The sequence below is a fragment of the Carassius carassius genome, chromosome 42 (genome assembly GCF_963082965.1).
Source record: "Carassius carassius chromosome 42, fCarCar2.1, whole genome shotgun sequence".
In the NCBI taxonomy this organism is placed as follows: Eukaryota; Metazoa; Chordata; class Actinopteri; order Cypriniformes; family Cyprinidae; genus Carassius; species Carassius carassius.
Window position 1 is genome coordinate 26559994 of NC_081796.1, and position 12500 is coordinate 26572493.

Below are 12500 nucleotides of genomic sequence, written 5' to 3' on the forward strand. Positions count from 1 at the left end.
GTTGAAATGAACATTAAATATGATTAATAAATGCTTTAGAAATGTTTTTAATTATTATTTCATGCTAACTGATGTAGGCTACTAATGTTATCAAATGGAACTTTGCCGTAAACGAGTAAATTAAATTAAATTAAATTAAATTAAATTAAATTAAATTAAATTAAATTAAATTAAATTAAATTAAATTAAATTAAATTAAATTAAATTAAATTAAATTAAATTAAATTAAATTAAATTAAATTAAATTGTTAAAATCTAAAAAATCTAAAAACAAATTCAAACATTTTAAAACATTAAAAAATAAAAAAAATACAAATAAATAAATATTATAAATAAAATAGATCAGTAGATCAAAAGTTAGACATTTAAAGTTTTTTTAAGTTAATTCAAGATATTACTAAAAACTACAAATAAATAATAAAATAGCCCTGCTAACCATGTAAATACTGTGGTATAGCAAAATGTCTATACCATCTGAGACATTTCTACCATCGAGTGGTCTATAATCATCATCTCTCAGCTTTATTTCTCTGAGAGCTGAGTGTTTAGACTAATCATCTGGTTCAGGTTTGAAGGAGCCACTTGTTGAAGCTATGTGCCATTGTTTGAGCTCAAACATAGCTGGGATCTCAGAGGTTCAGTTGCAGATGTTCTCATTGTGCTGTGTGATTTGTGGCCGCACCACACCGCATGCTTGAACAGATGAGAAGTGATCAATCGAACAGAGGAACAGATGGTCTGATCTGGGTTTAGACACTCGCAGCTTCACTCTGGAGCAGGTCTGATGTGGAGAATAGCATCTCCTTATTTACAGACACGCTCGAGACCCGCGGCAGCATCAATTTTTATTGTTTTTTCGTGTCGCCAGAAAGGTTGTCGTGTTTGTTTGCGTCCAAATGAGCGGCGCAATGAGCTCACTTCTAAAAGGATATTAAGAGATCTTTATTAATCCTTGAGTTATAGCCATGCAAACTTTCAAATTGTACCATTTTGAATGCTCACCATTGGCACATTAAAGCAACAAAGATTGCTAGAGTCAACAGATTTTACTAATACATCTACCAATCTCTGTGTAAAACTAAAATAATGATGCTGCCATCTTCCTACAGTCACCCTCAGTAATTTAACTCCAAATCTCTGGTGAAAATGTAATATTTACTCTTGGAGCCACTTTGAGATCCTAATATCTCTGGATTCGACTCATATAGGGCCTTAAAAAGGAGAGTGGTAAAAGAAAAGTTTGTTAAGAACCAACATCTAAAAGGATATTAAGATATCTCGAATGCTTCTTTAGTTATAGCCATGCATACTATGTAAAAAGAACTTAAAATTTAGATTTTTACCCATTTTTGTACAGTCACCATTGGCGTATAATGCAACAAAGATTGCTAAAGTCAACACATTCTGCTAATAGACCTCCTATTCTCTGTGTAAAACTAAAATAATGATGGACATATCTGATTATTACTTCGATAAAATATAACTGAGAACGCTGAATCTGATCTGAATAACACGTTCTTCTTTCCTCACCAGCTGTGAAGTAACCACTTGGACAGGAGGCTCAGGATGAGAAGATGGCAGCCATACTGTTTCCACCGGGTCCTGACAGTCTACACCGGTTCACTCGTGAGTCCCTGGCTGGAATCGAGCAGCGGATCGCCGAGGAGCAGGCCCGCAATGCCAAGAAGTACAAGGAGGACCTGGGCGACGTGGAGCCGCTCAAGTCCCAGGCCGACCTGGCGGCCGGAAAGCAGCTCCCGCGAATCTTTGGAGACATTCCTCCTGGACTGGTGGGCGTCCCTCTGGAGGACATCGATCCGTTTTACTTCCAGAACAGGAGAGTGAGTAATCAACACCACAGCAGACATGTAGAAGCCATTCAGTCCTTTACAGATAAAGATTCAGCTCTGAAACCCACCAAAGTGCCTTTAGTCAAATCACCTCAAGCTTTACTGTTTATATTATCCTAATTTCTGTATGCTTTATAGTTGCGTTTAGCACATTGGAGCTGTCCGATAATATAGTTTACATTTTGTTGCAATATATTTACACGACTTTATATAAACATGCATGCGGATAAGGTTGGTTATACTCATATATCCAACTTTATACGAAGAGCTTGGCGATAATATAGTTACATTTGAAGATGATATAAACAATTAAGCAGATTTGTTATATATAATACTGTATATATGGCTTTATGTAAGTATATATTGTATGTATTCTGATACAAGTTGGATATACTATATATGCAACAATATATATATATATATATATAAATATAAAGGTGTGCGGTAATATAGTTATATTTTACAGTGATATAAACAATCACGTAGGCGAAAATTGCTATATAGTATATTCAACTCTTTGGACTTTATGAATTGCGCACACAATGGGTAAAATATTCGATTTTCAACTGTTTTATCTTTATTGTTCACTACTGAATGAAAATGTTTTGGATTCATGGGTCGATGAGCTTGTGATGATGGATTCTGCGACTTGGGTAACAGTCCAAATCTCTGGTGAAAATGTAATATTTACTCTTGGAGCCACATTGAGATCCTAATATCTCTGGATTTGACTCATATAGGGCCTTAAAAAGGAGAGTGGTAAAAGAAAAGTTTGTTAAGAACCAACATCTAAAAGGATATTAAGATATATTGAATGCTTCTTTAGTTATAGCCATGCAAACTATGTAAAAAGAACTTAAAATTTAGATTTTTACTCATTTTTGCACAGTCACCATTGGCGTATAATGCAACAAAGATTGCTAAAGTCAACACATTCTGCTAATAGACCTCCTATTCTCTGTGTATGTATGCGGATATCCGCATACACAGACTGCATTCTGTGCAAAAGGTGCTGCGTTAGGCAAGAATGAGGCAGCATAATTTACTTTTAGAAACATCTTTTCGTCTCTGTGCAGTAATGAGATTAGTGGTTACGTGTTCGATCTGTACATTTTTACCTGATGTTTGAGATCAGGAACATCTCCTGAATGTCTGTTCGCTCTACCTCGGTCAGACAGAAAGGTTTAAACACTAGCAATAAACAAACCCTAACGGTGAGCATCAGTAAAGTGCGGCTGATGTGTTTGCAGTGAATCAGAGAGCTGCAGGAAAACAGACAGATGAATAGCGTGAGTCAGTGAGCCGCTCTTAATGCCACCGCTGCTGCGTCTGCTTCCACAAGCACACAAATCTCCATTTCTATGGGTTTCAGCTGAATGTTTTGACTCAGATCTCTTTAAATGCCATTTTCGGTGCACTGTTTAGGCTTTCCTAAGCTGGTGGCTAATGCTTAGAAAGATGAATTGACACTTAACAGGACTCCTTCTATTAAAGTTTGGCCCCGTCCTTTGATATTTTTGCAAGCCGACACTCGTTTTCCTTATTCGGACGGGATTAGCTCACATCCGCATGACCTCACATAAGCAGACAATAAACACTTCTATCGACGAAATCACAGACGTCAGTAATCTAACAATTTTCATAAAAGTAACTTAAATAAGCTTTATGTTTCTTGTTTGACTTGTCATGCATGCACTCCTTCAGTAGTCCTCGTGAAATATTATCACTATGTCTCCACGTGGCTCTCACACTTCTCTGGTTCATCAGTGTATTAAGTGCGCTTGTTGACACTGTCGAGCTCTGAGTGATAACGGACAAACCCAAGAAGAGAAGCATTTCACTGAAGATAATTCACTCCAGTAAAAACTGCTGTCATTCACTCACCATAACTGTATGTTGATGCACAGTACAATCTCAGGAACAAAAGGTACAAAAGCTGTCTCTGGGGCGGTTCCTTTTCAAAAGGACACTTCTGTACCTTGTTTACCCTTAAAGGGTGCATATCAGTACCTTAAAAGTACATATTAGTACCTACATGGTAAATAGAAGTACCTTTTTTTTTTTTTTTTTTGGGGAGTGTTACAAAGCATCAAATGGTTTATGATATAAACATAAATGAACACACACACACACACACACACACACACATGTTTCTATATATATATATATATATTTATTTCACATAAAATAAAAAAAGTAATACAAAAAATAATTCAGGACTTAAATTAATTCAGAAAAGTAATTTTACCCCTTTATTTTCTTTCCTATTTATACATTTATTTATTTATTTATAATTTCTGCAGGTTTGGCCCTCCATATCACAGCAATGAACAGGAAAATGTTGTAAAATTCATCAATTATAAAGCAAAAACAGATTTTATAAAGCAGCTGTGCATTATTGAGTTAAGTGTTAATTCAATTAAGTTCAAAGTTAATTAATTCTGAAACAAAACCAAAATTCAATTGATCAAAAGTGACATTTATAATGTAACAAAAGATTTCTGTTTCAGATAAATGCTTTCAAATGTATCAAATTATTTCAGATGTATCAGACGTAACAAATGTATCAAAGGAATTAGAACAGGATCATGTGACACTGAAGACTGGAGTAATGATGCTGAAAATACAGCTCTGATCACAGAAATAAATTACATTTTACAGTATAATCACACAGAATACAGTTCTCTTGAATCCTAATAATATATCATAATATTCTATATCTTAAAAAAATTATTTGTCTGTTATAAATCACATTTTTATTACAAATTGTTATAAAGTTCATCAGTCATGAAACAAATTCAGCAGCTCTACAGATGATCAGTTCAGATTGTGTTCTCCAGTCCAATCGATAATATTTCTTAATAAGAGTAGTTTTCAATACGACTAGTGCACTACATGTCTTCTGAATTCATAAGATAGCACTGAGGGACAGAAATTCTGCAAACTGTGAAAGCTTGGCGAATCTACTCGATAACTCCTTCTGTGTTTTGAGCAGAGATGATGACAGACGTTTCATTTCTGGCTTGAACACGATGGTGGATGTATTTACTTCTCAAATCCACAGCGAGGGCAGCGTTTGGCTTGGATTTCCCTCTGCCCTCGTGTGGACCTGCAGTCGGCAGATGATATCCCAGAGGAGAAGTGAGGAAAGTGGAAACAAACACAGCCAAACTTGACCTAGATGTTATGTAAGAATAGAGAACATAAGGGCAGAGAAAGCCCGCTATTTGCAGAGGTTACAAAGGCCACGCGCCGGAGCGTCGAGAAAGACTCTTACTGTCGCAAAGATGCAGCGCAATAAAATATGTTGACCCTAATGCCGCCCACCTGCAATTATTCTTTGCGCCGTGACTCCTCGCATTATTTATGTGAAGTGGAGATGGTGTAAATCGAGCTCTGCGAGGGGGCCATGAATCCTGGGTAACAGTGAGGTGTGTTTGTTCCTCACGGGGAGAGAAACGCTCCCGCTGGAGTCCACCCTGCTGACAGACAGAAGTCCCCCGAGAGCGCTGAGCCCTGCTGGAATGGATCTGCGTGTTGTTTGCCCTCCCGAGCATCGCTTCCTGCTTTATCATTATAATTACAGTTTGTTTGAATACCCTTATCACAAAAAATTGTCTTTGTTTTAAAGAAGTCAATGGTGTTACTCAGCAAGAGTGCAGTAGAGTGATCAAAAGTGACATTTACAATGTAACACAAGTGCTGCTTTTGAACATTCCATTCCTCAAAGAATCATGAGAAATTCAAATGTATCAAAATCTATCAGATGTATTAGAATGAATTCTGAAGGATCATGTGACACTGAAAACTGATCACAGGAATACGTTATAATTTATACCAAAAATATATTTAAGTAGATAACAGTTATTTTGGATTGTAATCTGATTTATTACCATTTGTAATGGTTTTTATTTAATTTACAGATTTTATTCACATTTTATATTTTAATTAATTTATTTATTTAAAAAAATGTAATTTATTTGTAAGTTATTTATTTAGTTCTTTATTTAATTCAAAATATATTTATTTTTTATTTTTTATTTATATGAATCGTATCTCGTATGTATTTTGTATGTATTTATTTGATATTTATTTACAGTAAATATTTATTATTTAATGATTGATTTTATTCTATTTGTTATTGTTTGCTTTGTTTTAATCTATTTATTTATTTAGTTTAATTGCATTTTTATCTATCTATCTATCTATCTATCTATCTATCTATATGCTAACGACATGCTAATCATGCCAGAAACATGCTAATAACTTGCTAATCATGTTAACGTTATGCTATTTACTTGCTAATCATGCTAGGAACATACTAGCGACATGATAATCATGCTAGAAACATGCTAGCGACATGCTAGTAACTTGCTAATCATGCTAGAAAACATGCTAGAAACATGCTAGCGACATGCTACAGTAGTCACTTGCTAATCATGCTAGAAACATTCTAGCGACATGCTAGTCACTTGCTAATCATGCTAGGAACATGCTAGAAACATGCTAATCATGCTAGAAACATGTTAACAACATGCTAGTCACTTGCTAATCATGCTAGGAACATATGCTAGAAACATGCTAATCATGCTAGAAACATGTTAACAACATGCTAGTCACTTGCTAATCGTGCTAGGATCATCTTAACATAGATTTTTCATTAATGCATATAACTTCTTCACCCCATCTTTTTAACGGTAGTTTATTTATAAAAGTAAACTAATTTTCGTCTTGAAATGTGTTGCAAATATACATTTACAGATCCGGGGATCATCATATTGGGGATCAATTATGAAACAGGAGCATATTGTTCAATAAACCCTTTACAGAAGTTCCTGCTGCTCTTGTTTCATAAATGTTTGAGGTTCATTTTGTTTTGATATTAAATCCACTAACGAACCTTTCTCTTCTTTCTCGACAGACTTTTGTAGTACTGAACAAAGGGAAGGCCATCTTCCGGTTTAGTGCCACGTCTGCACTCTATATTTTTAGCCCTTTTCATCCTGTTAGAAGAGCATCAATAAGGATTTTAGTTCACTCATATCCTTTCTGCTGCTGCTGAAGGTGACATGCTGAGTTCTGGACGTCTGCAGTGATTGTGAATGAGCATTTATATACGAACAACTACAGAATGAGGAATAGAACAGGATTTCGGAAGCTTTGGTGAAAGACATTGTGCATTTCATTTTAAAGTCAGGAGCCTAAACTTTCAGCAAGAGAGAATAATGCATGATATAACTAGCTTAGAAAAATACAAATTATCTTATTTGTTTCTTGTAGATAGCAATGAGAATACACGGAGAGCAAATGGAAGAAAGTCTAACATAAAAAAAGTCAGATATTTCTAATCAAATTCTACCAAAAGCAGATTATTTGAGCTATTCAGTCTACAATAATTATATAAATTATACATTTTTATTGTATAATTTTTACTGTATCACAAACAGACTTGGGTTTCCAAAACTAGAGATATTGTAGTTGACTGAAACTAAAACTTAAAACTTAAATTTAAAACGTAAAAATCAAACCTTGAACTTTCATTATTTTATTTTATTTTATTTTATTTTATTTTATTTTATTTTATTTTATTTTATTTTATTTTATTTTATTTTATTTTATTTTATTTTATTTTATTTTAAAAAGCTCTTTGTCATTTCATCTATTTCAGCTATTTGGCTGAAAATAAAACTACAACCATTCAGAAAATAAATGTTTTATTTAATTGTATTATAATTTAATTCAATTTTATTTTATTTTATTTTATTTTATTTTATTTTATTTTATTTTATTTTATTTTATTTTAATATTATTTTTTATTTGCAAATGCAAGATTTCTTATTTAGTTTAAGTTGAAGTGTTAAAATAACAAAAAAATAAAACTCAAATAAAAATTAATAAAATAAATAAAATAAATAAAAATACATATGAAAAAAAATGACAAATACACACTACAATTTCCAAACTTTAGCTAAATTTAAAAATGAAAATGTGATGATATTAACTAATTCAAAATATAAAAATGATAATACTATCTCAAAGGTACTAAAATATCACTGTTCCAAACTTCTGTTCAATGCGACACAATCAGAGCCAATCGGAATACATTTATTGTTTAGTGTTCAACCAATCAGATTTCACGGTGGGTGTGGCTACTCGGTTCAGTGCTGCAGAATAATGAAACAACTGATGAACAAATCCACTTCACTGCATTCTTGCATTGCCTCTAGTTAGGACACGGTGTTACCGTCTTTTGTGTCTATTTTTATTTCTCCTGAAGACTTTTAAAGGAAACATCTGGTACAGAGTTGAACTTTGAAACTGTACAGTACAACAAAGAATAAAACGCGTGAGCTCTCGTCTCTCAGTCTGACATTCAGAGGCTATGCCACGTATGAGGGTCTGCTCCAACAAAGCCAGGTTCAGATGGCTGTGTTTTCCCAGAGCTCTGTCTGCACTCCTGCTAAAAATACCCTGCTGCAGAGGTGTTCAGAGACGGGGCTCGTGGACACTTTGCTCTTGTGGAGTTGATAAGCAGGTGAAGAGGCTCGCAGTGAAGGTGTTGCTGCCTCCCCTTCAGCTCACACCCCTTTTAGGGTCCGACAGGCAGTCGCACACCCATCCGCCTGATACTGGCACCTCGTCTGATATAAAGCCACAAATACTCCGCTGACGTACTGTTTTTGCTATCAGGACATTTCCTTCATAATTCAATGCATAATTCAAAATACAGGTAAAATACCTATGAAAAACAACTCGAAAAAAAGTTTATTTTAATCATGGTGCATTGGGCCATATTTAAATCTATTTGTATTATTTATTGATTGATTTGATTCTATTTTTTATTATTTATTTTAATCCATTTAAAAATATATATGTATTTATATTCTAATCATTATATATTTATTTTACTCATAAATATTTATTTATTATTTTATTAATTTATTTTTTAGATTTTTATTATTTACATATTGTAATCTAATAAAAAATGTATTTGTTTATATCAATCTATTTATTTTCATTTGTATTTTATTGATTTTATTCTGATTATAATTTATTTTAAATCAAATGAATGTTTAGCTATTCTAATTTGGATTAATTATTATATAATTAATTATTTAATAATTGATCTTAAATCTATTGTACTGCTTATTGATTTTAATCTATTTTGATTATCTATTTCTTTTTATTCTTTATTTTATTCCATCTTTTATATTCTATGCTAACTGTTATTTATTTATTTCAAATCTATTTGTATTATTTACTGACTGGTTTTATTAAATTTTTTTAGTTTCTTTATATAAATATATTTATATATTTATATCTATATATGCATTCATTCATTTTAAATAATTTATTATTTATTCATTTTAAATACATTTTATTATTTATTCATCTTATTATAATTTTTTTATCTATTTTCTTTTCATTTATTTATTTTAATGTATTTAATATGTATATATATATATATATATATATATATATATATATATATATATATATATATATATATATATATATATATATATATATATATATATATATATATGCCTCCATTAATTTTAAATAATTCATTATTTATTCATTTTAAATACATTTTATTATTATTTTTTATCTGTTTTATTTTTATATATATATATATATATATATATATATATAGTCTTCTTGTGTTTTTATTATATATTTATTTGTATTAATTAATTAATTGGTATTTATTTAATTTTTTTACACTGTGGTTCTCTAAACCGTTCGGCTCCCTTGGGGCCCTCACTTTGAAACCCCTGGTCTGGAGTATGACACAGATTTCATCAGAAGTGTGTTGAAGGGCACATGGCCACCTGTGACGACTCATATGTGTTTGTGCGATGCATTCGAGCGGTTCGGGCGCCCACACAGACGGCACACATCCGTGCTAATAGCAGATTTCCCGCGAGAGCCAGAGCCAGGAAACATGTTTGATTAAGCAGTGGCACAAGAGAGAGTCGCCGAACACAGCCACCATTCGCTCAAGTGATTGAGCTCATTATTAAAATGTGAAAATCAGAGAGGGAAAGAGCCACACAACACGGAGACTCCGGAGGCTTTTCCCAGAGCTGACGGGCTGTTGTTGTGTATCGCAGGACTCAGATTGTCACAAACAGTGATGTGTAATTCATCCGTTCACAAAAGCAACAAACAATCTCAGCCAATCAGAACATGTTTGATGTTGAATATAAAGCATTGGGATTTAGGACCAATGAGATTTCACACACACACACACACACACACACACACACACACACACACACACACATTTCCTAAAATCGCCAGACCTGGGCTATTTTCACCTGTATTGTAAAAGTATGTGAGCCACTTTCTGGGTTTGTGACGAGGCTGAGATGTTCTTGTTCAGGACGTCTTGTTTTCACCGTCACGACTCACTCTGGAAACGCCAAAAGCAGCTGAAGCACAAAAGAATAACACGCTTATAGGACTAGAGAATGAATCTTTAACCTTTTAACCATAATTGCACTCATTCTGTTCATTTAAAAGCCATCGAGTAGAAGTCTTACACAAGATGAAACTGAGACGCGCTGCCTATCAATCCATAAGCGTCGGAAATAAAATTAGAAACCATCTGAAGGTAAAAGTTCATTTAAAGGCGAGATGCTGTAAAGCATTTGATGTTAGGATGTTGTAGGCATAATTAGTGTGAATTACACTCATACACGGAAGTGTACAAAGACCAAAATAAAACATCGTAGGTGTTCTTCATTAAAACAGTGTATTTCCAGTCCCATGATTTGATGGCTGAACTGTAATTTTCAGCGTCATGTTGAAGAAAAAACGACAAGAAATTATAAAAAAATGCATCATAAAAACAGCAAAATTACAGTTATTCTTTTTTACTATTTTATTAAATATTAAATGTTAAATATAACACTGAAAATGAAACGTTAGAAGTTAAAGTTTTCATTTGCTCTCCATTTAAACCCACTGTGGTAGGAAAACATGTAATATATAAGAGATATTTCATTGTTGTTCTATGAGTGGAAAATCGATAACGTTCTTATTTTTGACTGTTGTCCTTAACCGGTTGTACTTTATTCAGTCTTTTCATTATGTTCACTATTTTGACGAACTGCTGCTTCATGGCCATGTCTGAACCAGCGCAGTGGGCCAAATACGTCGAGTGAGTATCGCTCTCATCCTCTTCTTCTTCTGAAGCCTTCCTGTCCTTCCTCCTTTTCCTGTCTCCTACAGCTCTCTCTCAGTGTACTGACCTCTGACCTCTGACCTCTGAAATGTGCCCTATTTGTTCCGACGTAAAGCTTTGCCAGGTGTTACCTCAATTAGCAAGTAAGTTAATGATCTGACTGCACCGGAACCATGACTGTGCTGATTTTGCACCTTTGCCATGCTGAATGAACTCATGGTATGGATGTCATAAAGCGACATAAACCAGCACCAGAAAGATTCATTAAAGGGAATGTTGTAAAAAGTAATATAAATGTAATTATGAAAGAAATTATGAATGAATTTGGACAATACAGTGTTTTTTGCAAAAGAACATGGGTTAAATCTATCTATCTATCTATCTATCTATCTATCTATCTATCTATCTATCTATCTATCTATCTATCTATCTATCTATCTATCTATCTATCTATCTATCTATCTATCTATCGTCTTTCTGTCTTATTATCTGTCTGTCTGTCTGTCTGTCTGTCTGTCTGTCTGTCTTTCTGTCTGTCTGTCTAACATTCTGTCTGTCTAAATTTCTGTCTGTCTGTCTAACTTTCCTTCTGTCTAAATTTCTGTCTGTCTGTCTAACTTTCTTTCTGTCTAAATTTCTGTCTGTCTGTCTGTCTAACTTTCTGTCTGTCTGTCTGTCTGTCGAACTTTCTGTCTGTCTAAATTTCTGTCTGTCTGTCTGTCTAACTTTCTGTCAGTCTGTCTTTCTGTCTTTGTCTGTCTGTCTAACTTTCTGTCTGTTTGTCTTTCTGTCTGTCTGTCTGTCTGTCTGTCTGTCTGTCTTTCTGTCTGTCTGTCTGTCTGTCTGTCTAACTTTCTGTCTGTCTAACTTTCTGTCTGCCTGTCTGCCTGTCTGCCTGCCTGTCTGTCTGTCTGTCTGTCTGTCTGTCTTTCTGTCTAACTTTCTGTCTGTCTGTCTGTCTGTCTGTCTGTCTGTCTCTCTGTCTTTCTGTCTGTCTGTCTGTCTTTCTGTCCGTCTTTCTGTCTAACTTTCTGTCTTTCTGTCTGTTTGTCTGTCTAACTTCCTTTCTGTCTGTCTGTCTTTCTGTCTTTTTGTCTAACTTTCTGTCTGTCTGTCTTTCTGTCTAACTTTCTGTCTTTCTGTCTGTCTGTCTGTCTGTCTGTCTGTCTAACTTTCTTTCTGTCTGTCTGTCTTTCTGTCTTTTTGTCTAACTTTCTGTCTGTCTGTCTTTCTGTCTAACTTTCTGTCTGTCTGTCTGTCTTTCTTTCTGTATAACTTTCTGTCTGTCTGTCTTTCTGTCTAACTTTCTGTCTAACTTTCTTTCTGTCTGTCTGTCTGTCTGTCTGACTTTCTGTCTTTTTGTCTAATTTTCTGTCTGTCTGTCTTTCTGTCTAACTTTCTGTCTGTCTGTATGTGTGTCTGTCTGTCTTTCTGTCTGTCTTTCTGTATGTCTGTCT

At 33.9% G+C, this 12500-nt stretch overlaps 1 protein-coding gene across 2 annotated transcripts in view; it reads left to right on the forward strand.

Moving 5' to 3' along the window:
- Nucleotides 1-12500, forward strand: part of LOC132124455 (sodium channel protein type 4 subunit alpha-like) — a 156122-nt gene that overhangs the window by 31860 nt on the left and 111762 nt on the right. Inside the window, exons 2-4 of one of the 2 annotated variants that reach the window (XM_059535461.1) lie at nt 1534-1841; nt 6772-6890; nt 10930-11019. In XM_059535461.1, coding sequence (XP_059391444.1) covers nt 1575-1841; nt 6772-6890; nt 10930-11019 — 476 coding nt within the window. In that variant the 5' untranslated portion in view covers nt 1534-1574. Of the gene's footprint in view, nt 1-1533; nt 1842-6771; nt 6891-10929; nt 11020-12500 lie in introns of those variants that run through there. The other variant, XM_059535459.1, reaches the window with a different exon arrangement.